The sequence below is a fragment of the Drosophila sechellia genome, chromosome X (genome assembly GCF_004382195.2).
Source record: "Drosophila sechellia strain sech25 chromosome X, ASM438219v1, whole genome shotgun sequence".
In the NCBI taxonomy this organism is placed as follows: domain Eukaryota; kingdom Metazoa; phylum Arthropoda; class Insecta; order Diptera; family Drosophilidae; genus Drosophila; species Drosophila sechellia.
The window spans coordinates 15,903,857-15,927,176 of record NC_045954.1 but is presented as its reverse complement, the minus strand read 5'-3'; the positions used below and the strand labels follow the sequence as shown (position 1 = coordinate 15,927,176).

General features: G+C 43.2%; 4 protein-coding genes across 10 annotated transcripts; 1 reads left to right on the top strand and 3 right to left on the bottom strand.

Annotated features, from left to right (window-relative positions):
* Nucleotides 1-178: 178 nt before the first annotated feature.
* On the top strand, nucleotides 179-6,751 carry LOC6620009 (ran-binding protein 16). Of its 4 annotated transcripts, XM_032725016.1 has the most exons (17): nucleotides 179-273; nucleotides 336-731; nucleotides 795-1,024; nucleotides 1,235-1,334; nucleotides 1,395-1,610; nucleotides 1,666-1,812; nucleotides 1,872-2,551; nucleotides 2,622-2,914; nucleotides 2,986-3,545; nucleotides 3,614-3,752; nucleotides 3,813-3,890; nucleotides 3,951-4,012; nucleotides 4,068-4,207; nucleotides 4,276-4,395; nucleotides 4,458-4,519; nucleotides 4,602-4,687; nucleotides 4,935-5,157. In XM_032725016.1, the coding sequence occupies exons 1-17, from the start codon at nucleotides 271-273 to the stop codon at nucleotides 5,046-5,048; spliced, it is 3,426 nt and encodes a 1,141-aa protein (XP_032580907.1). In that variant the 5' UTR covers nucleotides 179-270; the 3' UTR covers nucleotides 5,049-5,157. The 4 variants fall into 4 exon arrangements, with proteins under 4 accessions (XP_032580907.1, XP_032580909.1, XP_032580908.1 ...); XM_032725018.1 differs by lacking the exons at nucleotides 4,602-4,687; nucleotides 4,935-5,157 and adding an exon at nucleotides 6,034-6,751; XM_032725017.1 differs by lacking the exon at nucleotides 4,602-4,687.
* Nucleotides 5,319-8,639, bottom strand: LOC6620008 (gamma-aminobutyric acid receptor subunit beta-like). 2 transcript variants are annotated; one of them, XM_032725021.1, is made up of 8 exons: nucleotides 8,525-8,639; nucleotides 7,591-7,807; nucleotides 7,309-7,480; nucleotides 7,058-7,239; nucleotides 6,837-6,994; nucleotides 5,986-6,489; nucleotides 5,693-5,914; nucleotides 5,319-5,625 (listed from the first exon to the last, which is right to left on the bottom strand). In XM_032725021.1, the coding sequence occupies exons 2-8, from the start codon at nucleotides 7,665-7,667 to the stop codon at nucleotides 5,450-5,452; spliced, it is 1,491 nt and encodes a 496-aa protein (XP_032580912.1). In that variant the 5' UTR covers nucleotides 7,668-7,807; nucleotides 8,525-8,639; the 3' UTR covers nucleotides 5,319-5,449. The 2 variants fall into 2 exon arrangements, with proteins under 2 accessions (XP_032580912.1, XP_032580911.1); XM_032725020.1 differs by lacking the exon at nucleotides 8,525-8,639 and adding an exon at nucleotides 8,084-8,449 and having other exon boundaries at nucleotides 5,450-5,625.
* Nucleotides 8,640-9,203: 564 nt separating this feature from the next.
* Nucleotides 9,204-11,861, bottom strand: LOC6620007 (gamma-aminobutyric acid receptor subunit alpha-2). The gene is made up of 6 exons (XM_002044183.2): nucleotides 11,579-11,861; nucleotides 10,630-11,265; nucleotides 10,488-10,570; nucleotides 10,226-10,428; nucleotides 9,589-10,155; nucleotides 9,204-9,531 (listed from the first exon to the last, which is right to left on the bottom strand). The coding sequence occupies exons 1-6, from the start codon at nucleotides 11,614-11,616 to the stop codon at nucleotides 9,223-9,225; spliced, it is 1,836 nt and encodes a 611-aa protein (XP_002044219.2). The 5' UTR covers nucleotides 11,617-11,861; the 3' UTR covers nucleotides 9,204-9,222.
* A 788-nt stretch (nucleotides 11,862-12,649) lies between these two features.
* On the bottom strand, nucleotides 12,650-22,596 carry LOC6620006 (low-density lipoprotein receptor-related protein 4). Of its 3 annotated transcripts, XM_032726394.1 has the most exons (14): nucleotides 21,901-22,596; nucleotides 21,448-21,660; nucleotides 19,474-20,789; nucleotides 19,288-19,409; nucleotides 19,030-19,221; nucleotides 17,499-18,964; nucleotides 17,052-17,267; nucleotides 15,744-16,975; nucleotides 15,292-15,683; nucleotides 15,112-15,237; nucleotides 14,930-15,047; nucleotides 14,361-14,859; nucleotides 14,035-14,192; nucleotides 12,650-13,976 (listed from the first exon to the last, which is right to left on the bottom strand). In XM_032726394.1, the coding sequence occupies exons 2-14, from the start codon at nucleotides 21,497-21,499 to the stop codon at nucleotides 13,836-13,838; spliced, it is 6,030 nt and encodes a 2,009-aa protein (XP_032582285.1). In that variant the 5' UTR covers nucleotides 21,500-21,660; nucleotides 21,901-22,596; the 3' UTR covers nucleotides 12,650-13,835. The 3 variants fall into 3 exon arrangements, with proteins under 3 accessions (XP_032582285.1, XP_032582284.1, XP_032582286.1); XM_032726393.1 differs by having other exon boundaries at nucleotides 21,448-22,596; XM_032726395.1 differs by having other exon boundaries at nucleotides 12,650-13,973; nucleotides 21,448-22,594.
* Nucleotides 22,597-23,320: the final 724 nt, after the last annotated feature.

Below are 23,320 nucleotides of genomic sequence, written 5' to 3'. Positions count from 1 at the left end.
GTAGTTTTGAGTACTACTTCATCTCTTATAGTAAGCAGCATACATATTTTCGACGTATCTACATTTTTTCCTTCTCTTTGGGCCATCAGCATTACTGATGGGCCAACAAACACTCGTAACCAAGATTATACTGCGTTCCTGCGTCGCAGTTCAACAAGTGCAAGAATACCGCGACTCTTTACATCTTGGCTGCCTTGGTCACACTTGCTTGTTTGTTTCCACAATTTGCAAGTTTATTTTTAAGCGAATTGCGGTGTTCAGCGTTATAGTATGGTATTTAATGCGCCTTGCTGACATAGAGTAAGTACACATAAGCTAACTAATTCCGTTCACAGGATATACAACAACTGGAGGTGCTGTGCAAGCAACTCTACGAAGCCACAGACGTCAGAATTCGTGCCGAGGCGGAAAAAGCCCTTGTCACATTCGTAAGCAGCCAGGATGCGCTGCCCAAATGCCAATTGCTGCTGCAAAGAGCCGATTCCAGCTACGCCCAGTTGCTGGCCGCCTCCACACTTACCAAACTCATTCAGGGATTGAGTCTGGAGGAGCGGATCGACATTCGCAGCTATGCCCTCAACTATCTGGCCACTGTGCAGAATCTGCAGCACTTCGTTGTCCAGGCATTGGTTACTCTGCTGGCGAAGCTCACCAAGTACGGATGGTTCGATTCGTTCAAGGAGGAAATGGTCTTCCAAAACCTTTTGGAAGATGTCAAAAAGTTCTTGCAGGTATTCCGCATATTCTCTGTGGTTAAAGAACTTATTCTAACTAGAATGATTAATCGATTTTAGGGCTCCGTTGAGCACTGCACCATTGGCGTCCAAATTCTATCACAACTGGTGTGTGAGATGAACTCACTTGTCGAGATGGACGTGCAGGTGTCCTTCTCCAAAATGCGCAAAATAGCCACATCTTTTCGGGACCAGCAACTCTTAGAAACCTTTTTGCTATCCTGCTCTCTGCTGATCTCGGCCCGTGATAACAGCAAAAACATAAACTTCATGGACGAGTCGCAGCAAACGTGAGTTAACTATGCTGTAGTATATTATCCAATGGGTCTGAATAAGATTTGCCAGTTAGTCCGTCCGTCAGTTTTAATGCATATGCTTTGCTATGCTTAATTTTTAACTAAGCTAAGCAGAAATGTGACCGACCCACAGCTTATTATAACTGAAAAGGGGTACGATTACTACTCGGTAATGCTTATTTTTTTTTGATTTTGTTATTTCAGGTTAATATCACACGTCTTACGTCTAACGAAGAATTGTCTGAGCTTCGACTTCATTGGCAGTTCGACAGATGAATCTGCGGATGATATGAACAACGTTCAGGTATGTACCCAAATGCAACTAATATATTTGGATTCTCTATTAAATTGACCTTGTACGTAGATACCCACAGCTTGGCGTCCTGCATTCTTAGATTCGAACACACTTAAACTATTTTTTGATTTATATCAAATTTTGCCCAATGGTTTAGCTAGCTACTCCATATCCTGCCTGGTTCAAATTACATCTGTGCGTCGCTCTCTTTTTAATAATTCTGAGAGAACAAAATTTCTAACCCACTTGGTCGAAGGAGTCAAAGATATTTTAACAACTCTGCACGTAAGTACTCGTCGCAACGCTACCCTAGACATATTTCGCTAACGATTTCTTACAGGGCTTGAGTGACCCAGATAACTATCACGAGTTCTGCCGTTTGCTGGCTCGCCTTAAGTCTAATTATCAATTGGGTGAACTTATAGCGGTGCCATGTTATCCAGAAGCAATCCAACTGATAGCTAAGTTTACTGTCGAATCCCTGCATGTATGTGTACTTCAATCTTGTGGGTCTGGTTAAATCTTACTCGCATTCTCTACCCTCAGCTATGGCTTTTTGCACCGAACAGTGTACATTACTTACTCACCCTTTGGCAACGTATGGTTGCGTCTGTACCATATGTTAAGTCGCCGGATCCGCATTTGCTTGGTACTTACACCCCGGAGGTTATTAAGGCGTATATAGAATCGCGCCTGGATGCTGTTCCTGTAATTATCCGTGACAATTTAGATGATCCACTCGACGATTTTTGCATGGTGCAGCAACAGCTGGAACAATTGTCGGTAATCGAAAGGTGCGAGTACAACAAGACGTGTAATCTTCTTGTCCAGCATTTCGATCAGAAGGCCCGAGAGTATGAGAATCTGTTGCAGACGCCTAACGCCAATAGCATAGATATTACCATACACGAGCTACAACTAACGTGGTTGGTGTATATAATCGGGTCGGCCATAGTGGGTCGACTCACGGTCGCGACCAGCGATGAGCATGACACAATGGACGCGGAGCTCGTGATAAGAGTCCTGCAACTGATGACCCTCACCGATGCTCGATTGCCCCAAGCTGGTTGCGAAAAGCTGGAGCTGGCGATACTGAGTTTTCTGGACCAGGTCCGAAAAATGCACAGCAGCGAGCAGGCTCAGAAAGCCAATTTGAACAAGAGACTTAGCGAAGTTTTTGGACTGACTGACGAGCAAATGCTTTTAAGTTTTATTAATCGCAAAATGTAAGTGGTATTTATATATATATTTCAAATTTGATCGGCCTAAAACCTTAACTTAACCAACATCTTTCAGCATTACAAATTTAAAGTTTTGGGGACGCTCTGAGTCGATAATCACAAAAACCCTAATGTTATTATCCGAACTCTCTGTGCATTTTAATTCTGTGCGCAAACTGGCACGTCTAGAAGAAGTCCAGTTTATGCTCACACATCACACAAGCGAACATTTCCCATTCCTAGGAACTAATTCCTCTTTAAGCGAGATGAGATGTCGCACCATGTTCTACACTTCATTGGGCCGCTTGCTGATGTTCGATTTGGGCGAGGATGAAGAAAGATTCTACAATTTTTTGGAACCCTTAACGAGTCAGTTGACGAATTGAAATGTCCTATACAATTCTTGCATTCTTTGATACTAATATCTCTTTTTTAACTAGATCAATTCGAGTCCCTAGGCTCAGTGATGATGGACAATAACATATTTTCTAATGAAGAGGCTAAGAAGGTCATTATTGGCTTGGCTCGAGACCTCCGTGGATTGGCACTGCCGCTCAACGCCCGCATTCAATACACCATGCTTTTTGAATGGCTATATTATGCGGACTATTTGCCCATACTCTTGCGTGCGATGGACCTGTGGGCTCACGATCCTGCCGTTACGACACCAATTCTCAAATTGTTTGCCGAACTGGTGCATTGCCGCACCCAAAGACTGGCAGGCAATGTATCCAGCCCAATGGGCATTCTCCTATTCCGCGAGGCCTCGAAACTTATTTGTATATATGGCAATCGCATTCTGCACCAGGAAGTTCCACGGGAACGACTTTACCCGATGAGACTCAAGGGAATTGCCATCTGCTTCTTGATATTAAAGAACTCACTTGGCGGTAACTATGTCAATTGTGGAGTATTCAAATTGTACGGAGATGATACATTGGACAGTGTACTCAATATTATCGCCAAGTTGATTCTCACCATAGAACAGAGAGATTTAATTGTGAGTAACTACTGTTCGATAAAGTGGATTATTCATGGTAAAACTATTTGTATTTGTATAATTTGCAGGAATACCCCAAATTATCAACAGCATACTACAACTTACTAAACTGTCTATCGCAAGATCATGTTTCTTATTTGGCTGCCTTGGAGCCAGCCGCATTCGTTTACATTTTGAAAAGTCTTACCAAAGGACTGGCCGCATTAGGTGTGTGTTCACAGTAAAAGGTAGCATTTAAATATATTAGTAACACATATTCAATTTCAGACTCCGCCACTTATATAAGTTGCTGCACAATTTTGGATAGTATTGTTTCGTACATCTTTAAACAGCTCCAGATGAAAGGTAAGCTGTAGAACATGAAATGTAAGACTTTGAAACTTAATCTTTATAAATTTGTTGCAGTTTCCACATTTCCAAACAAAAAGCTCCGTAGCTTAAATCAAGAAAATGTTCAATTCTTAAAAGTATGTATGAAAAGAATGAACGCGGAGCTCTATTTAATTACTTATTTCTTCACAGGTTGTTGAAATGAATTCGGAGTTACTGCAGAGTATGATGTCGTCATTACTTAACAACGTTTTGCAAGAGGATTGTCGGAATCAGTGGTCCATGTCACGTCCATTACTGGTTCTCATATTGCTCTATGAGGACTATTACCGGTAAGAATAACTCACAGCTAACGATGTAAACTAAACCTAATAAAAAATCTCTTTAATTATTGTATTAGATCGTTGAAGGACAGAATTATCTGCGCTCAACCAATTGAAAAGCAACAGACAATGGCGCAATGGTTCGATGATCTGATGGTCGGAATTGAGCGGAATGTTTCCAGCAAAAACAAAGAAAAGTGAGTCATAGAAGCTGATATTTCTGTTGCATTAATATTAATCACGTACTCTTATTTATTAGATTCACCCAAAATATGTCAACATTTCGGCGCGATGTGGTCAACTTGCCAAAGTCCACAGCAGGTGTGTAGTTTAACCTATTATCATTAGTTTGTTCCGTTTTCAAATGTTATTGTAAACTATCACTAATTTGTAAGTTACATAGGCGGTGCTGATTACATCGCGACAAACCCATCTTCTTCAACAGAGGAGCAAAATGAGAATTCCGGGAACCATTATTCCATGGTTCGGGTATGTCCGGTTGTGCAGTAGTGTTTTTTTTTTTTTTTTTATTATTTTTCCGACAGTATTTTAGAGAACTTAATGAGTAAATTCCCACAGAAACTAAAATGGTCCAATTAGGGTGCAGTGTTTTCTAGAAATTATCCAAGTTTTCTTTCTGCTGCTTTTCATTCACTTTATTTTGTTATTTATTATAATATATACTACTGCCGAAAATACTTGAGCTCTTAATATTGATTTTTGGACTTTTGGCTAGCGTTTTCGTGTGATCGACCAATGTGCGACGGTGGATTCGAACCCAGTGAGCCTGAGTCCTCGCCACATTAGTGCTAACGGAGAGCTCGAGGAGCATTGGTGGTTATTCGATTGAATTGAAGGAGCGGCTTGACAATGGATGCAGGATTATATATATATATAGAATCGCTAGACGTAAGACTATCTATAAGCGACTCCGAGTAGTAAACAGTAGAAACTGATAATCAGTGCGTTCTCAATGGAAATTTCGGGTGTCACGTAATTTGCTCATTTCCCTTTAGATTATGGATCATTAAATAGAATAGTCACATTTATCAATCATTCGGTAGTTTAAACATTTATACACCTGTGAATTTGGGGGGAGAAGCATAAAAATGCGTCGTGCTAATGATTCAGGTACGCCCAAATACTATGGCGAAGTCAATCTTTATTATGGAGGTTATAAAAAGTCGTATTTGGGATCTCATGGTTCTGTTGCTAGGGGAATTAATTACTCGTTCACGTTATACATATATATCATTCCAGAATATAAAACAGCCAGTAGCCAAGATTGAACGCAAGAAAACTGATCGGAAATATCATTCGGGAGTATTTGTCAATAATATTGACATCTTTGATCTTCGGTATGGTTGCCTTAATAGCAGAGGCGCCTCTCTTAAGGGCGTGCAACATGCGTGGGCGGGTGGAGATACCTTGAAATCGGATTTCAATATTAGTTAACAATTAGCTAATACATATACGCATAACATTCATGCATACCCCTTTGGGCGCGACGTCTAAGCTGGCTGTGTCCGGTGCCATAATTACGAGTTATTCGAAAACTTGGGGGGAACTTTCCTAGATTCATGGTCTCGGTGCCGATGGAGTCGAGGGTGGCATTGTAGGTACCTCTTCGCAAAGATGGTATAGGACTCATTCGAACGTCCTGCAGCTCGATAATGTCCTCTGTCGTTGAACACGTCTCGGATCTTTCGCTCTTTCCTGTGAGCATGGTTGGGTTTGAACAATAGTTATATTGTATGTATATTACACGAATTTTAGCGTAGACCTACCGATCTTGCCTGGACAACATTCTTTGACCTTCTTTATTTTCTTTTTAGCCCTTTTGCCCCAGTAAGTATAGTTAACGGCAGCGTATTCCAGGAGGGCTGCGAACACGAAAACGAAGCACATGACCAGATAAATGTCGATCGCCTTCACATACGAGATGCGCGGCAGCGAGCTGCGAACACCCGTGCTAATGGTGGTCATGGTGAGCACCGTGGTGATGCCCAATGCAACCCGGGCACTCGTCGCCTCGTGGTTAATCCAGAACGAGACCCACGACAGCATTACGATCAGAATGCTGGGCAAATAGGTCTGGAATACAAAGTATCCGATATTCCGTTGCAGTTTGAATGAGAGCGAGAGGCGTTGATAGACTCCAGTGGCCAGCCGCTCCTTCCGGTCATTCGTCTCGTACCCAATGATGGTGAACTGCGGCAGCTCCGCATCCTCCACTCCGCGCACTGGCGTTGGCTTCCAGTACATGACCACATCGCTGACCGTGTATCCATCTGCAATAGTTAAAGATATTTTACACACTTTTATACACTTTAGATATAAGTGAAAAAATAAGATAAGAATAATAGGAATAAGATAAGATTTTACTCGATCGAGCTGATTATAGAAACCTAATTTATCTGTCTGTAAGCTTTTTTGTCTTCTGTGTTAAACTAGCTACATATGTAGAAAGAAATTCTATTTTGATATATATATTTATAAGCATAATATCAGTTTTAGTTTATAATACCTAATAAATCTTGTGTAAGTCCTAAACTATCATAAAATGTAACAGGTAAATCCATCAACTAGGTGAGTAAATGATATTTCTATGCAACCAACGAGTGCGGAGTCTACTCACAGCTCTCAATTTCCACAGTGCAATTCTGCGAGTCCAATGGATAGTAGTGCAGATCCATCATGCAGGCGAGGGTCGTGGTGAATCTCATGCCATAGGTAACAGCTCCATCGCCGCCAAGTCGCACCAGTTTGTTCCTCTCGGTGACATCGTGCAGAAAGCTAAAACCGAATAGTTTAGAAAATTTACAAAAAAAGAAAGGAAAAGCATGGGTTTTACTCCACCTGTTTTTGTCATTGGCGAAGAACGTATCCGGTACCCATATCTTTTCAGCAAAGTCTCCGGATAATGTCAGCACATCGCTTATGCCATCGTCATTCTCATCGTCGAAATATTGTCCAAAGATATTAAATGCCAAACGCTCGTCGCGCCAGTACTGATTTAAATACATTGTTATCGTATAATCCTAATGATTTGATGGCCAAAATTTAATTAGAATTATTTGTTAACCTTTAAAAGTGTTGAATACACCTACCATGTTAACTTCTGATATGGCATCAAAGCTGGCGATGGTCAAATCCATGCCGACATGTAGTGGCTCTCCTCCGAAATTGGGCCTAAGTCGAATATCGTATCCTTGCAGTATGTTTGATATTGTTTGCGTGACGTTCTCAAGGCGGCCAGCCAGTACATCCTTTCGAATGCATCTGCAAAAATGGATTCGAAATTTGAGTTATTAGGCATAATATCTCTGATTGTAGTTATAAAATTTTTTAAATTTTAATTTTATTTTATTTTAAACTACTTAAACACATACCGTATCAATTGTAGCTGGGCGCCCAGTAGGAAAAAGAACAGGCTGCAGGATGCTCCGACGCGCGTAAAACATGTCATATTGACAGCTTTTGCTTGTGTCGTCTGTTGGGTCTCAACTTTTTGGAATCGATTGCGCTGTCATTTCCAGCTTTTGTTCTCGCATCGTGGTGGCAGAATCACAGGCATCTGGCTGTCTTACCCTGGCATGTTTCAAAAAGCTGTGGATTGCAAGGATTTCGTTGTTTTATAGTATAAGACACAGGAAATAATTAAAAACAGCAAATCTGTGCCGCGAATTCTTCAGCACTTGTGTATAATCTCTGAATGGTTTTGGGTATCAATGAAATGCATATAAATGCATTAGAACACTGCAATCCTAGCGGATACACTGTTCTTTAGTTCCTTCTCTTATGTAACGTGAGCGAAACAATTATTGTGAAGAATTTAATTGCAGCATAAGTATGTCCTTAAACTAATTGCAGTTCTTAAAACACCTGAACAAGGTGGCAACGCCAGGCGAGTGTCCTTGTTACACGCCGACTTTCTTAGTTTTTCCACCGAACACATTTTTCGAGGTCTCTCGCTTTTCATAACAACTATTGGGCCAGTTGATATTTTTTAAATGAAAACTATTATTCAAACATCAGTTCTTCTTAAACAAACACTAAATGAATGAATGCTTTCTATGCAAGCTTGCACTTTTAAAAAACGTTTCCGATTTTGGTAGACGAAAGCATTATGTTGATTTTGGGGGCACGTTACAATCGAATGCAAACAATTGAAGCTACTACTTATGCATTTGGGGCACCAGTTCCAGTTCCTCTTGCCCTTCACCCATATCAATATCAAAGCAGCAGCACCAGCGAATGCGAATAAAACGCGAATTGGCAAACGCATGGGCAAACTTTATCACTTTATCACTCTCCCGCTCGCACCTCGTTTACCCGTCTCTGTCAGTATTTTTGTATATTTGTATTTTGTATTTTGGTCCTTTGGTCCGTTCACGCGTAGCCTCGAACTGCTGCGAACTGCGTGCGAGCACCCACAGTATCTATATCTATCTAATGAATAATTGCTTATGGAGATGCTTGTGCGGGAGCTTCTCGGGTGGGTTCATTTCGCTCGGCTTGACCTGCATTGCGCATCCCTATTATTCAAGTCGTCGGTTCGTGTTATCAAATACATACGTAGGCCTGTGCTTTCCATGGATGTCCTTTTCATCCTTCATATTTGGCAATGAGGCTGTGCTTTTTGCAAAGCGACACCGCGCGATTAAGCTCGCGGAAAGCTTTGTGGCTTTTTGAAATTCTTTATATTCTGTATGCTGAATAAACACTCGAAAAATATGTATGCATCGATTTTTAGAGCTCCAAATTGTATGATTTACATTTGCAACTTTAATTTCCCAAATCCTTTTGAGGTGTTTATCCTTATTGCTTCGAGAAATGTCCTAGAAAAATGACCGACCATTGCATCTGAACACACTGACACAGATCCATAAATAAGTGCAGATTGATTGGCACTTAAACCACATCTATTGCGGTCACCCACCGCACAACGAGCTTTTTACCGGCAAAGCAGCATGCATTCAAAAAGCAATTCAATTCGGGGAAGCAACGTTTATTAATCTACTCTATGACTTCATATTGGACCATGAGAACTCCTTCTTGTACATGCCGTAGGCCCACCAGTACAGAAGGTTCAGAAATGCAAAGGACATGGGGAAGGCGATACGCGCCACCCTATCGATTAGGGATACACTATTGACATAGCAGTTGGCGCCACCTTGTTCGCTCTTTTGGGCCGCCGCGTTGCGTTCTCGTTGTTTCCGGAAACTGTTGTCGCTCTTCAGGCACATCCACATCTGATGCAAGCGGGAAACGGCCGGGGGCTCCGTTTGCGTGGTTCTCTCCATGGTGTTTGGCAGGATGTACGATGGGTCCTGATAAATACGCGAATTTCAGTTGCTTTCCGGAACATTAAAACTCACGTTACTCACGTTATATGTGGGACAAAAAATGGCATTCCTTTTGAGAAAACCAGCACCAGCTAGTGAATTCTGTAGCGAAACCTCATATTCCAGCCCGAGAGCATCGTTTTTGTTGCACACACAGACACCGCTCTTGGACTCAACGGACTCACTTGCTCCGCCCTCGTTTTCATCATTTTCGCTGCCATTACTGGAGTCCTCATCCGCAAATGGATCGGCGTCAGCTTCGCCATCGCCATCGACCTCGCCGGCATGATCCGATAATGAGTTGGCTATACAGATGTCCTCCCACTGATCCTCCAGCTGCGGACTCTCTCCGCTGCCGAGCTTGGTAAAGTAGTGGACACCGGCGAACTCCAACAGGGTGGCAATGCAGTAGAGAAAGCTCATCAATAGAAACCAATCCAAAGCTGTGGCATACTTGACTTTCGGCAAATCGGTTCGTGAGTCCAGACTAATGGTGGACAGGGTCAGCACCGAGGTGACGCAAAGACTCACTCTGTCGCTGGTGGCTTCGCGGTGTATCCAGAAGGAGACCCATGACAGCACCACGATCAGAATACAGGGTACATACACCTAAACGAAGTTCCACAAAATTGCATAGCATATTTTCAAGCACTTGCTCAATTATTAATGTGTATCTTACTTGAATGAGAAAATATCCTGTGTGTCGTTTGAGATTAAAAGCTACATGCAGGACCGAAAAATCGCCTTCCCGACGCACGGTTGTAAAATTGCGATGCATCATGCTAATCAGATCAAATTGATTTAGGGTCATTCCTGGCACAAAGGACACTGCATCGTCCTGGTTTTTCCATTCATAGATTAGCTGTTGATTGATATAGCCATCTAAGGATTAGAAAGGTTAACATGACTAGGGGAGTAAATATAAATGTTTATTAACTTACAACTTCCAATTACTAGGGGGCATGATTGTCTATCCATTGGAAAGTTTTGCAGCTCCATGGGACAAGTAGCCTTAATTGTTAGTCTATGTAGCCCAAAGTTACTAATTATTTAGGGAATTTAGGAAAAGGTTTCTTTCCTTACCTCATTGAATAAAGTATCCCGCCATTCTGATCCAGTCGCAGCAATTTATTGGGCACGGTAATCATGTGAATTTGCGAGTGCTTGCCATTGTAGAAATATGTATCTGGCCTCCAGATCTTGTCCAGCATTTTGATGCTCAGGGATAGGCTCTTGATGGGCCCCTTGAAGCTCAGCCGCTTGTCCCGCCAATACTGCCGGAAATAGCAGTCCATCGAGTAGTCCATGTCCAATTCGGACACTGGTCCCATGCTCCGGATGAGGATATTCGTTTGCACCACCGTCGGAACTCCTTGGCCATGAGTGGGTAGTTGGGATTGCTCGTAGCGCTTGAGTAGATTTTCCAAAATCATTGAGATATTACGACTGAGCATGTCGGCCGCTGCTTTTCGTCGAACTCGTCTTTGATTCGAAATCTCGGAGGAGTAACTTAAGTTCGTGGAGCTTTTACTGCGGTTAAGCGATCCATTTGTTGTTGGCTTTGAAGATGGCAATATGCGAAAAGAACTGAAAATTCTAGAACTAAACTCATTCGATATGTTCGGCATTTTTGTTAAAATCGCCGAGGGTCCCAATGTCTTCATATACAGAAGATCTGAGGATGCACCATCCTCACACGCACAGAAGTGAACCATAAATCTGAAACATGGTGATAAATTTGAATAAATGAACTGCTGTCCTTGGTTTCATTCACTTCCGCCCAGAGTGTAGGGATTATAAAATCAATCGACTGTTTGTCAACTTTTATTGATTGCTTTGCCTTTAAGCTAAATGACAAGCCATTGGGTACTTAGACATGGATTAAAATTTCATAGCTGCAAGTGTCAGTCAAACTAATTTCAGGCGGCACTTAGCTGGATTAAGTTTTGTATACCAAGAAATTTAGTACGTATACAGAAAGATACCTTCAAAACTAGAGTCTAGTTAAGAACTAACTTTTTGAAAAACTTACCCGATTATAAGGAATGGAACTAGCGATACTCGAACCATTTTCAATATCACTTTGAGCTTAAGGAATATTTTCGAATATATTTTTTACTGGATGTACTTTTCTTTTTTTTTGTTATAGCGCAGCACAGCGAAATCCTGACATTCTCATCACAATTTGGACTTTTCCGTATTGAAAGTGCTGCACGTTGTGGCATGCTTTATATAATGCAGCATCAATAGCCGCTGGCACAGTTTGTATTCGCCATGCGCAAAGCATGTTGCAATTAAGTCAAGACGCCTTTTACTTTGTGTCCATAAGTGGCAAAACCCTTTTTTTTCGCATTAGAACAGGCAGCACGCATGAAATTTAAGCGGACACCTGGTACATTAGTTCATTGCAAAAAAAACTTAGGCACAGAAAAGTTCATAAGCACGTAACATGGAATATTGAAAGTTAATTTTTTAGTAATTTATTATAAAAAAAAATTTTTTTTTTTTACATATTTACATACATCAATTTACGGTAAACTCACAATATAATCATCTATCATTATTGTTTAAATAAAAAAACTGCCCGATCGCATTTTGATCAAGCCAAGTTCCACGAACTCCAAAATGAATTCAAGATACGAATCCGCTCTAAATTGGAGCATTGACCTAGGTCCTGGCATCAACTCCCACGACGAAGACGACGAGCTTTTGCCGGCGAAACCTGTGCTCAAGCTAAGCCCAGACCAATTTCTTAAAAGCCCGATAAGTTAAAGATGTTTTTAAAATATATAAATTTAATAAAAGTATTATTTCTAAGCCAAAAATTCATCATGCTAGACAGTTTTGAAGACAAAATAGCAAAAAGGACAAAAAGCCCAGCTTTTGCAAAGCTCATCATGATAAAGCTTTGGCGACCTATTATCCTTATACAACTTGTGTATCGCCGCTTTCATTCTAATCCGTGAACTCTGCAAAACTTAATGGGATACTCAGAAATACTTACGTGCTGATACGAATGCTTTCCAATTGGTCAAATGCACTTTTATGTCGTTATTTTCGAAATGAAAGTCGAACAACACAAAAAATAAAACACACATTGGGATACACTAAGTAAATTCGTAACAACATTTAATGTAGATTTTTCCACATATATCCAGAATGATCATCCCCGATGGTAAACATAACCTTACATTTTGCATTCTCGCTACAAACACGAAACCTTTAACTCGTTTAGTACCTTTACAAAAATTACAATCTATTCTGGCCAAAACGTATGATACTCTCTCTCTCTGGATTCAGCTTAAAAATGCCAAGAACATAGGAAATTCATAAATTCGAAAAACGGATAAGACGAAAATCATGTTGCCCCGATATTGTTGAGCAAATAAAAGAATGCTTCTTTGTGTATTTAATAGTTTATACATCTGCAAGCAAAAAATATATTTACAAACACGGATAGAAAACTTAAGTTACCAGATATTTTGCCGAATCCCTGAATGGAATTAAGTCCGCGATTTTCGTATTTTGAAAAACATGTCTTAAAACAAAACCCGTTTAATAAAATGTATATGAGCCATGGTATTTTTGTATTCCTTGGACTCTGGAAATTGTTGTTAACACTTCTTCGTTTAATTACGTTGTACAATTTGGCATACAGACTTAAATCAACAGTCTAGCACATACATACATACATATATAAAATAAGAGAACTGGAAGTGTTTCGACATTTGCACTTAAAATCGCGACGCGGAAACGGAAATCGCTGAAGAACTTCCGCTTACACTGTGTTGTTTACGATTGGACTTGACAATGATTTGATCATTGGCAATCAGACATAAACATAAACCATGGTGTGTATGGTCATTTCAATTTTCAATATCAATTTCGTGATCAGCAAACAAAAAACGCGCCCAACAGTAGGATATTCTTTTGTTTCAAAGTTGAAGCACCCGAATTACTTAATAGTTATTACTTATTATTACAAAATAGGAAAATAATTTAGTGATTACATAATTGAATAATATATCATATTACATATATAATATATTCATTTTGTATTATCTTAAAACCCCCATTTTTGAGCTTTAACAGGACACGTTTGCACTTTCACAAAAAAAAAAAAAAAAAAAAAAAAAAATCGCAGAATTCTCTACTGGGGTTTCAAGATCAAATTAAAAACATTTCTAATTTTTTTTACATTTACAATCAAATCAATCACGATGATGGCATGAATCGGTAAATGGTTTCAGAGGATCCCCTTTGTGGGCCATTTGAACTATTTATGCCAACTATGTGATAGTCGAGAGCGTTGTCAGTTGGATTGTTTTGGTTGAGGGCGACGCCATCGGGGATGGAGTCGGGACGAAGAGGCTCGAGGATGCCGTCTCCGTGGTCAGACTGCGCTCTTCGTAGACGCCGGCTCGTTCCTGCTGAAAGGATTGCAATTATAATCCAGCACTTTCGATTCCATCCTATATGGTATCTTACATGGGTCTTGTCGTATTTAAAACGCTTCCATATATTCGTCTTCGGTTCCATCGGCGTGCCATCAACGTTGTAGTTTGGATTGGAGAAGGTTAGTACAGATCTGCTGGAGCCGCGGGAATTGCGTTTGTTTTTCTTCTTGCTCGTGTTGAAAGCGAGCACTGTAAGTACAGGATAATGGGTATAGTATCAAGATTAAGATCGAAACTAAATGTGGAACATTGTGAAGGTTATAGAAATCTCTAGAAGTGCTAGCATAGCTCCATTGCTCTATGGTTTCAAGGCTCCAGAGATTTCTTCAGCTCCACCGAACATCAACATTTTCTTACTGAAAATAACAAGTATAATGATGACCACCATAACAATGACCACGCCCAGCGCCACGAGGACAAAGAACTCTCGCTCCTGATCGCTCTTCTTCGTATGACCATCATCATCATGGTCATTGGACTCGCCCAGCAGCTCAGGCGGTGTGGAATCATCGGTGGACTCGTCGGAATATTCCAGCAACTGATCGTTCTCCAAGTTGGCGTGCACCAAAACTTTTGGCTTAATGGAGCATGCCACATCTTTGGGATCCATCACATCCGGACACGCACACACGTAGTCCACATTGCGATTGAGACAGAGATGCGTACAGCCTCCATTATCCTGGGCACAGTGATTCACACTCTTGGGTTGACGGCTCAGCGAGACAGCGCGAATATCGAGTGCGCCACTTAGGGCATCGCGCACCTCAAACGGATTGCCATATCCACTGCGCGCCAGTTTCTGGGATCGATACACCGACTTGTTGTACCAATCCGTCCAGAATATACTGTTTTCAAACTAAATGAATGATATATATATTATATATATTAGTGCATTTTGCTGGCTAATACATGTTAGTCAGCCTTACCAAAGTCAGACCAAAAGGATGCGGTGCATAAGGAACAATGGTCTGACGACGTTTACCATTGAAATCAACTTGACCGATGTTGTCCTCCAAGGCGTCGGCCCACAGCAATCGGCGATTGCTGCAAAATAATAATATGAATTTTGTAAATTATACAAATTAAATTACCGCATAGAGCAACTAACGTGAAATCTATTGTAAGGCCTGTTGGAAAGCCGATTCCAGATGTTATGATCACCGTGCGATTTGAGCCATCCAAGTAGCTGCGTTCGATTTTCGCCGGCGAGCTCCAATCCGACCAGAACAGGTAGCTGCAAGGGAATTGAAGTATACAAATATGAACTGCATAATAAAGTTGATCTTACGCTTTCTTTGGATGCACAATAAGCGATCGTGGGTCACCCAGGTTATCCTCGACGATCCGCTTGCGACAGCTTCCATCAAGTCGCGATACCTCGATTAGTTTGCGATCCGTGTCGGACCAATACAGATTATCCGCAATCCAGTCAACGGCTATTCCGTTGGGCGTGAGCACATCCGTACCGACAATCACCTTGCTTTCGGTTAAGTTCAACAGGTTAACTCTACGTATAACATCCAAATTAACATCGGCAAAGAAGAGTAGGTTCTTGCGGTAATGATAATCGAGCACGACTGCTCCATGCACTCCGTTTATGGGCAAAACGACGTCCATGAAATCTCCAGAGTTCAACGAGATCATGCCAATGCCCGAACGCAAGGCAATAAGAAGATAGTCCTGAAAGAAAGATCCTTTTAGTTGGTCTTGCTAATGGATAGAATAGAACATGAACTTTACCTCTGGCAGATTTTGGCACTGGGTTGTGCTATTCTGGCGCAATCGCAATCCAATGGGGCATTGACATGAATATCCGGATGGATTACGTAGACAGAGATGCGAACAGTTGCCGTTGTTGTTACCACAGGCATTTTTCATCGTTGATTGATTCTGATTCTGATAGATGATCTTGATGTCCATCAGGCCATCGATGTTGGTGATTATATCCCGCTTGGCACTGATGTTACGTCTTTCCGTCATGTGCAACGCCTTCGACTTCCAGTCGGTCCAGTAGATATTGTCATCCGATAGAGCTAGAGCGTACGGATGATGCAGAGATGACATGATCAACTTGCGTTGATTTCCGGTATAATCGCAAGAGTCGATGGTCTTCAGGCGGGCATCGACCCAGTAGATTCGCTTGCTCTTCAAATCGAGTGACAGACCATTGGGCCATCCCAGATTGGCGGTCACAATGCGAGACCTCTCGTTGCCATCCAAATGGGAGCGCTCAATCTTGCGATAGTGTCCCCAGTCGGTCCAAAACAAGAGGCCAGCTTCGTAATCCAAGGCCAGGCCACGTGGCGACTCCAGATCCTTGTAGGCAATCACATGACGATTGCTGCCATCCAGACTTGCCACCTCGATGGTGTGGCGACCGGCATCGGCCCAATATATGGTACGACCAATCGAATCGACAACGAGACCATCGGGATTCTCCAGGCTATCGCCAACGATCTTCTGAACGTGCAGACCATCTGGACTCGAGCTCATGATCACGTTCTCAATGGTGTCCGACCAATAGATGTAGCCCGTCTTCCGGTCGACATCCAGAGCCACTGCATTCGAGATCGGCGGTAGTGGAAGCACCACATCGATCAGGTGATCGAAATCCAATGATATCTGCCTTATATCGATCCTATGAGCGAACAATATGTACTGAGTAGGTCCTTCGGAGCATGTGTGCCTATCCTCCTTCAGTTGAACGCCCACCGTGCAGGCGCAGGTGTAACTGGTGGGATTCAGGAGACACAGGTGGGAGCATCCTCCATTCAGCTTGTCGCACGCATTGAAGATGCGCCTGCGGGTGCGATGGAACACCCGGATGTCCATCAGGTCTGTACTGTTGGCGATGATGACATTGGTGTCCTTGCCAGTCAGCTTATTGGCGCTCATCACCGACTTGGTATCCCAATCTGTCCAAAACACTCGGCCCTCGTTGACATCCAAGCCGAAGGGATGGCCAAGTCCATCTGTGCATAAGACGAAGTATGTTAGGATACAAGTTGTAGATACGATTATCCTTGGGTTTTATCAGTGAATACTTACTTAGAATCACCTGGCGACCGCTGCCATCGAAGTTCATGTTCTCCAACGTCTTTGTGCCACCATCGACGAAGTAGATCTTGCTCTTCTCATAATCAATCGCCAGGCCATTGGGATATATTAATTTCTTCGATGTGATGGTGACACGTTCATGTCCATCCATATTGGCACGTTCAATCATGGGATCATCACCCCAATCCGACCAAAACATGAAGCCCTCTTAAAATGGAGAGTAATAAACATTAGCACAATAGCTGTAACCATAGAAAATGCTAACTAATACTTGATTTATCTCTGGACTGAGTGTCACAGTGCCAATGATGAATCGACTTTAAGTTATAAGAGGAGTACCCAAAAGTACGTCCTTTTCATGCAGGACTTTAGCAAGTATCTTAATGAATACAAGGATCGATGGACTTTAATAAGATAAGTAATACGTGTTCAACTAACCAATTGGGTTGACAACGATATCCCGTGGCTTGTAAAGCTTCTCCCATATGAGCAAGGTTCGCATCTTTCCATTCGTGGTGGCGACCTCAATGCGATTCGTCGACGGATCTGTCCAATAGAGCTTATCGGTTATCCAGTCCAGGGCCAGACCCACTGGGGAAACTAGATTCGAGTGCACCACTCGCTGTTGGTAGCTTCCATTGAGATGCGCCTTATTGATGGTGCTGCGCTCCACGTCTGTCCAATAGATGAAGTCCGTGTCGCTGCACCAATCCAGGGCAACGGCATGCTTCAGGTTATCCAAGGGAACAATCATGTCCACATCGTTGGGATCCGCTTGATTGTCCCTCAGATGCCGCAAGCGAATGTCCTTTCGTCGCGCCACCAGCACCAGTTTATCGGCCGTACTCTTACAGGTCTTGCCGTCCTCCTTCAGAGAAAGTCCAATGGGACATCCGCATCGTCGTGATGTCTTGTTGGGTAAACAGAGATGGGAACACCCACCACGCAGACCCCGTCGATCCTTTTGGCAACGATCAGCATACTCCGGCTGACGAGCCGGATGATAGGCATGGATGTCCATCGGGAAATGGAAATTCTCATGGACCGCTCTGAACTCCTTCCCCGTTATCTTGTCCGCCGCCGACACAGTCTTCGTATTCCAGTCCGTCCAGTACATGGTGTCCTCGAAGAGAGTGAGGGCAAATGGGTGTGGCAAATGGGTGCTAAGGATCTTGTTTCGATCACTGCCGTCCAAATTGGAGCATTCGATGGCATGCTGCTTGGCATCGGCCCAGTAGATCTTGCTGTTGGGAAAGTCAATTGCCAAGCCATTTGGCCAGGTCACACCCTTTGATATGATTACTTTTCGCTGGGTTCCATCCATGTAAGCGCGCTCTATCTTCGGATTCGGTCCCCAGTCACTCCAGAAGGCCAACGCCTCGCCCGGATGCACCACAATGGCACGCGGCTTGTCCAGATCGTAGGATGCGATGACGGTGCGCAGGTTTCCCTGGAAGTTGGAAACCTCCACACGCCTCGTGCCCGAATCCGTCCAAAATAGCAGGTCGTGTATCCAGTCGACTGCTATGCCACCCGGCGACTCCAGACCCCATTTGATGACGTCTCGAACTCGCGTCCCGTTCATATACACCATCTTGATGACATCGGTGGACACGTCGGACCAAAACATCAGGCCCTTGCGATGGTGGAAGTCCAGTGCGATCGCATTGTGTAGTCCCTTGACAATCGCCGTGTATCGGTTATTACTCAACGTCACCCGTCGTATGTCCCATCGGTTGGCCACCAGCAGGGTCATCGCACCACCCAGTGCTTTGCAGGATCTGAGATCTGGACGAAGTATGTAGCCCGTTTCGCAGGAGCACTTAAAGGAACCCATTGTGTTGTGGCATTTTTGTGAGCAAACCGGACTGGTCAGGTACTGGCATTCATCTATATCCGTGCAGCTGATCAATCGTGGCATCACTTTAATATCATTCGGAATAGCCGGTAAACACAATCGTCTACTTACTTGACTTTGTTTTTGTCCATGACATAACCAAGTCGACAGGCACACTCGTTCAATCCTGCAGTGGTTTCAATGCAGAGTTGCTCGCAAGGACTCGGCTCCGAGCACTTTCGTTCCTTGGGACAGTCGGCCTCGTCCTCGCCGGCGGGGCATTCGTTGTGGCCATCGCAAATGTGCTTCTGATGGACACATATCCTGAAAAATGCAATCGGGAATCGGAAATGGGGAATTGGATTGCTTGCAATGAGCAATTCAACTTACTTAAGATTTGTTAGGTTTTGTTTGGTTGGGCATAAAAATTGTCCCAGGTCGCATTGTAGGTGGCACTCAACCTCATCCTCTCCAGCAGCGCAGTCTGGATAGCCATCGCAGAGCCAAGTTTTCTGGATGGACAACAGAAAACTCAATGAGGTAAAGAGGTTAAGGAGACTCCTCCAGAAGTCATACCAAAATGCAGCGGCCATTGTTGCAGGTAAACTCATCGGATCCGCAGGTCAGTGGATGCTCCGAGCCGAGACTACCGCAGTCGTTCTCGTCTTCTCCGCCGTCGCAATCCTGCTCCTTGTCGCACTTCCAGCGTTTAGGAATACAGGTGCCGTCGGCACACTTGTATTCGTTCGAGGTACATAGTGATGGCTTCTGGGGGCAGTTCTCCTCGTCACTCCAGTCGCCGCAGTCGTTGTCGCCATCGCAGCGGAAGCGATTGAGGATGCACTGGCCACTGGGACCTCCTGCTCCGCCCAATCCGCCGCGGCACTTGAACTCGCCCTCCGGACAGCTGTTGATGACCGCCGCGCACTTGAGCTCATCCGAGTTGTCATTGCAATCGTGCTCTCCATCGCAACGAAAGGCCAGGGAGATGCAGTAGCCATCGTTGCAGGTGAAGTGCTCATCCGTGCAGGTGGTGCGATTGCAGTGGGTCTCGTCGGAGAAGTCCTTGCAATCGTTCTCGCCATCGCATACCCAGGTTCGTGGAATGCAGAATCCGTTCAGACACTCGAACTGATCCTCTGTACAATTCGTCCTGGCTCCGCAGTGCGTCTCATCCGAGTAGTCACCGCAGTCATCATCTCCATCGCAGAGCCAATACTTGCTGATGCATCGAAAGGTTCGCGGGCACATCACATGTATCCCGGTCTTCTCGCAATCCCTTTGCAAATTCGGCACTGCATCCTCCTCGGGATTGCAGTTCTCGTCGGATTCATGGGAGTTCTGGCAATTGGAGTACGTCTCACCCGGTTGACTGGGATCGTCCTGCACCAGAACGGCCAGATTGACTCTAAATGGCTTCTGTTTGTTGCTCGGCCCACCTATAAAACCATCTCGACCACGTGAACTGATTCGATCAGCCTCGCGAACGCCGGCTATTTCGGTTCGACCCCTCTGGGCGCCAATGTTGCGGAACTTGGGAGTATCGTTCGAATTGGTGCCACCGGATATTCTAGTCTTGGATGGCACAGACGATTCCATCGTATGCAATTTACCCTCTCCACTATGATGCACCTCCTGGCTATCCTCGTTATTCTGCTGATACGGCGGATAGTTGGAGACGGGAAAGAGCTTCTCGCCGAACTTGCTCAGCTCCTCCGACAGCTGGTCCTCCCGCGACTCGTTGCCCGCCTCTAAATGCCCGATTCTGGCATCCGAGTGCAGCTGCTTGTGCTTATTCCAATCCCAACGACCCAGTGCGTTTGTCGGGTGAATTCCATAGTGGGGCGCGTTACGTTTCACAGCAATTTTCGTCAAGTCGCCTAGACCGAGACCTAGGATTTAAGGGATTTAAATCAGCACCATTTAACTTCTAATTAGCTCAAAATGCAGCAAAGGGTCGTGCCTTATCAAACAAGTTCAATCGTGTTAAGTTGAATTGCATGTGTCTACAAGTAGTTTAAGGGAAATCCCCCATTCTCATTCAAAGCAGATAGCAAAAGACACGTTTTGCTATTGTTCCCATGCCACTGCAATATTCTTGGAAAATACAACACCTTTCATATGAAAGGAGCATTGAATGCAATGCTTCTGATTTGATACGTACAAAGGTCATGTCTTGAGTTAAAAGGTTTTCCAATAGTTCAAAAAGATCTCACACCCATACAGCTTTACAATAACATGCATACATACATGTGTACATAGTCATGGACACCGTTTTGTATGCAAGCAATATCTTAAATAAAAAAGGTTCATTCAATTCGATGCAAGTTCTTTGATGCCTCCTGGCACATATTATAGATTGCATCTTCCTGGAAATTCGCATTACAATTAAGCCCCCTTGAGCTGGGAATTTTCTCAATTGGCTAGTTTTCGTGTGCAAGTTTTCATTGAGGAAAAGTGCTGTTGATCTGAGCGCATCGTGGGCGTTAACAGAGAGCTACCCTTCACCTGCCCCCCGAGGACGAACCATGTTGCGAGGACAATACTTACAGAGCCACACGAAGCATACCAATGGCCAAAAGGGAAAGGCTGTCAAATACATGTCCAGACATGTACACAAACTCGCCCACTCATAGGCACGTAACGTAGTAGCGCTGCGAGCTTTACTGCTTTTGCTTCCGAAGCATTTGCTGCTCTGCTAAGCGGATGCTGCTGCTGCTGCTGCTGCTGTGCTGTTGCTTTCTGCTAACTGCTGTTCCGATTCTGTTAAGAGAAAGAGAGGGAGGTAGAGAGAAGGAGGTTTTCGTATTGAGCGCTTGCGTATAACATATTTTGCTACCGAGGCGGATCTAGAGTTTTTTATTTTTTTGGGGGGGCGGGGCGTAACTTTTAAAATAATGAAATTCACTCAATGATTTTTTGTCTCTAGGTTTTGGATAATATAAAGTTAATGCAAAGTTTTGGGCTTGGGGAGGGGGGTTACTATGCGCAAAACCCGCCCACCTGATGTATATGTTGTGTATATGTTACACTTAAGCACACACTCGTTCTTTGCGTAGGTGTCACTCAATAGATTTTGCTCTATTCATCTTATTTGTAAGCACTTGGTTACTTCTGGTCTTTGTTGTTAGCTTATTGTGTCACTCGGTTTTTTTTTTAAGATTTACGTATATGTTTATTGTTAGTTAATAAATTTAAATGCCTGGCCCGTACGCCCTCAACATTTTTCACATTACGCTGTCTCACTAGACGGAAGGTTTTTATGGTGACTTTGTAGGTCCAGGAGCGACTCCTTGAATGGACCAAATATCATGCGGCACTGCACTCATGGCACTACTTCATTCAATGTATATCCTATTTATAAGTTGCGTGGGCTTGGCACTGCGTTTGCCATTTCCAGAATGTGTATAAAGGTGTTTATAACGTCCTGCGAAGTCTCCTCGCAAATGAATGCGATTTTTTCGGACTTTATTGGCATTTATGTATGTATGTCATGCGCACCACACACGCGAACATATGCATATTAAACACAGTATTATTAAACAAAAAGAACCTCCTGAAACTTTGACACTTTTCGATTCCAATTGGCAAGTGGCGGGCGAGAACAATTGAATCAGCTAATTGTTCCGCACACATTTGTGTGGGTAATTTACGTGAATGAAAAATGATTTTCGTACAGCACGTCTCTTGTCTTCTTCGGGAATATAACGAATATAAAATTTCAGGGGATTACAGCATCCCTCTGACGGAAAGCGAAGTCGGCGGACGCGAGTGTTCCACTCAACTCTCGTGTGCTGTTTCAAAGTTTTCTCTGAATCCTTAAGCTTTTTCTGCGAAGCGAGCTTTTGTCTGTGTTCCGAGAGTGGGGGTAAATTAATTTGCAACAACTAAGTTAGCAAAATGCGAACCCAATTAAGGATTGTATTATTGAAAGCATTCTCCACGCTGCAGTTATTCCAACGAACAACGAAACTGCAGCATCAAAATTAGGACAATGGACATGGAAGTCCATTTTAATCTCGATGTGTACAAATATTGGTATATCATTTCTTGGAAGGGATCCACAGGTTACTTTTGTTTATCCTCAACCTGGCATTCTTAAATCGCAAAAGCTTTTTATCATTTTATCAATTTCTTATTAACTATCAAACAAAGCAGCAAGGATTTTATCTTTTATAGGTTACAATTGCTTTTTACTTTAGTTTTGCACGTTTTTAGTGAAATGGTCTTAGGTTTCTTCTTTTAGGTTTCTAAAACTGTTAAAGTACAACCCAATATATCTAAAGAAAATACCAGCAATTGAATGCTTTTTGTAAACGATAAAGTGTCTTTAAGTGCAGCTTTCATTTATTTACGACACTTTCGAACAACCTGCCTTTTAATCAACAGGTTCCGGCCATTTAAACGGAATTTAATAAGGGTG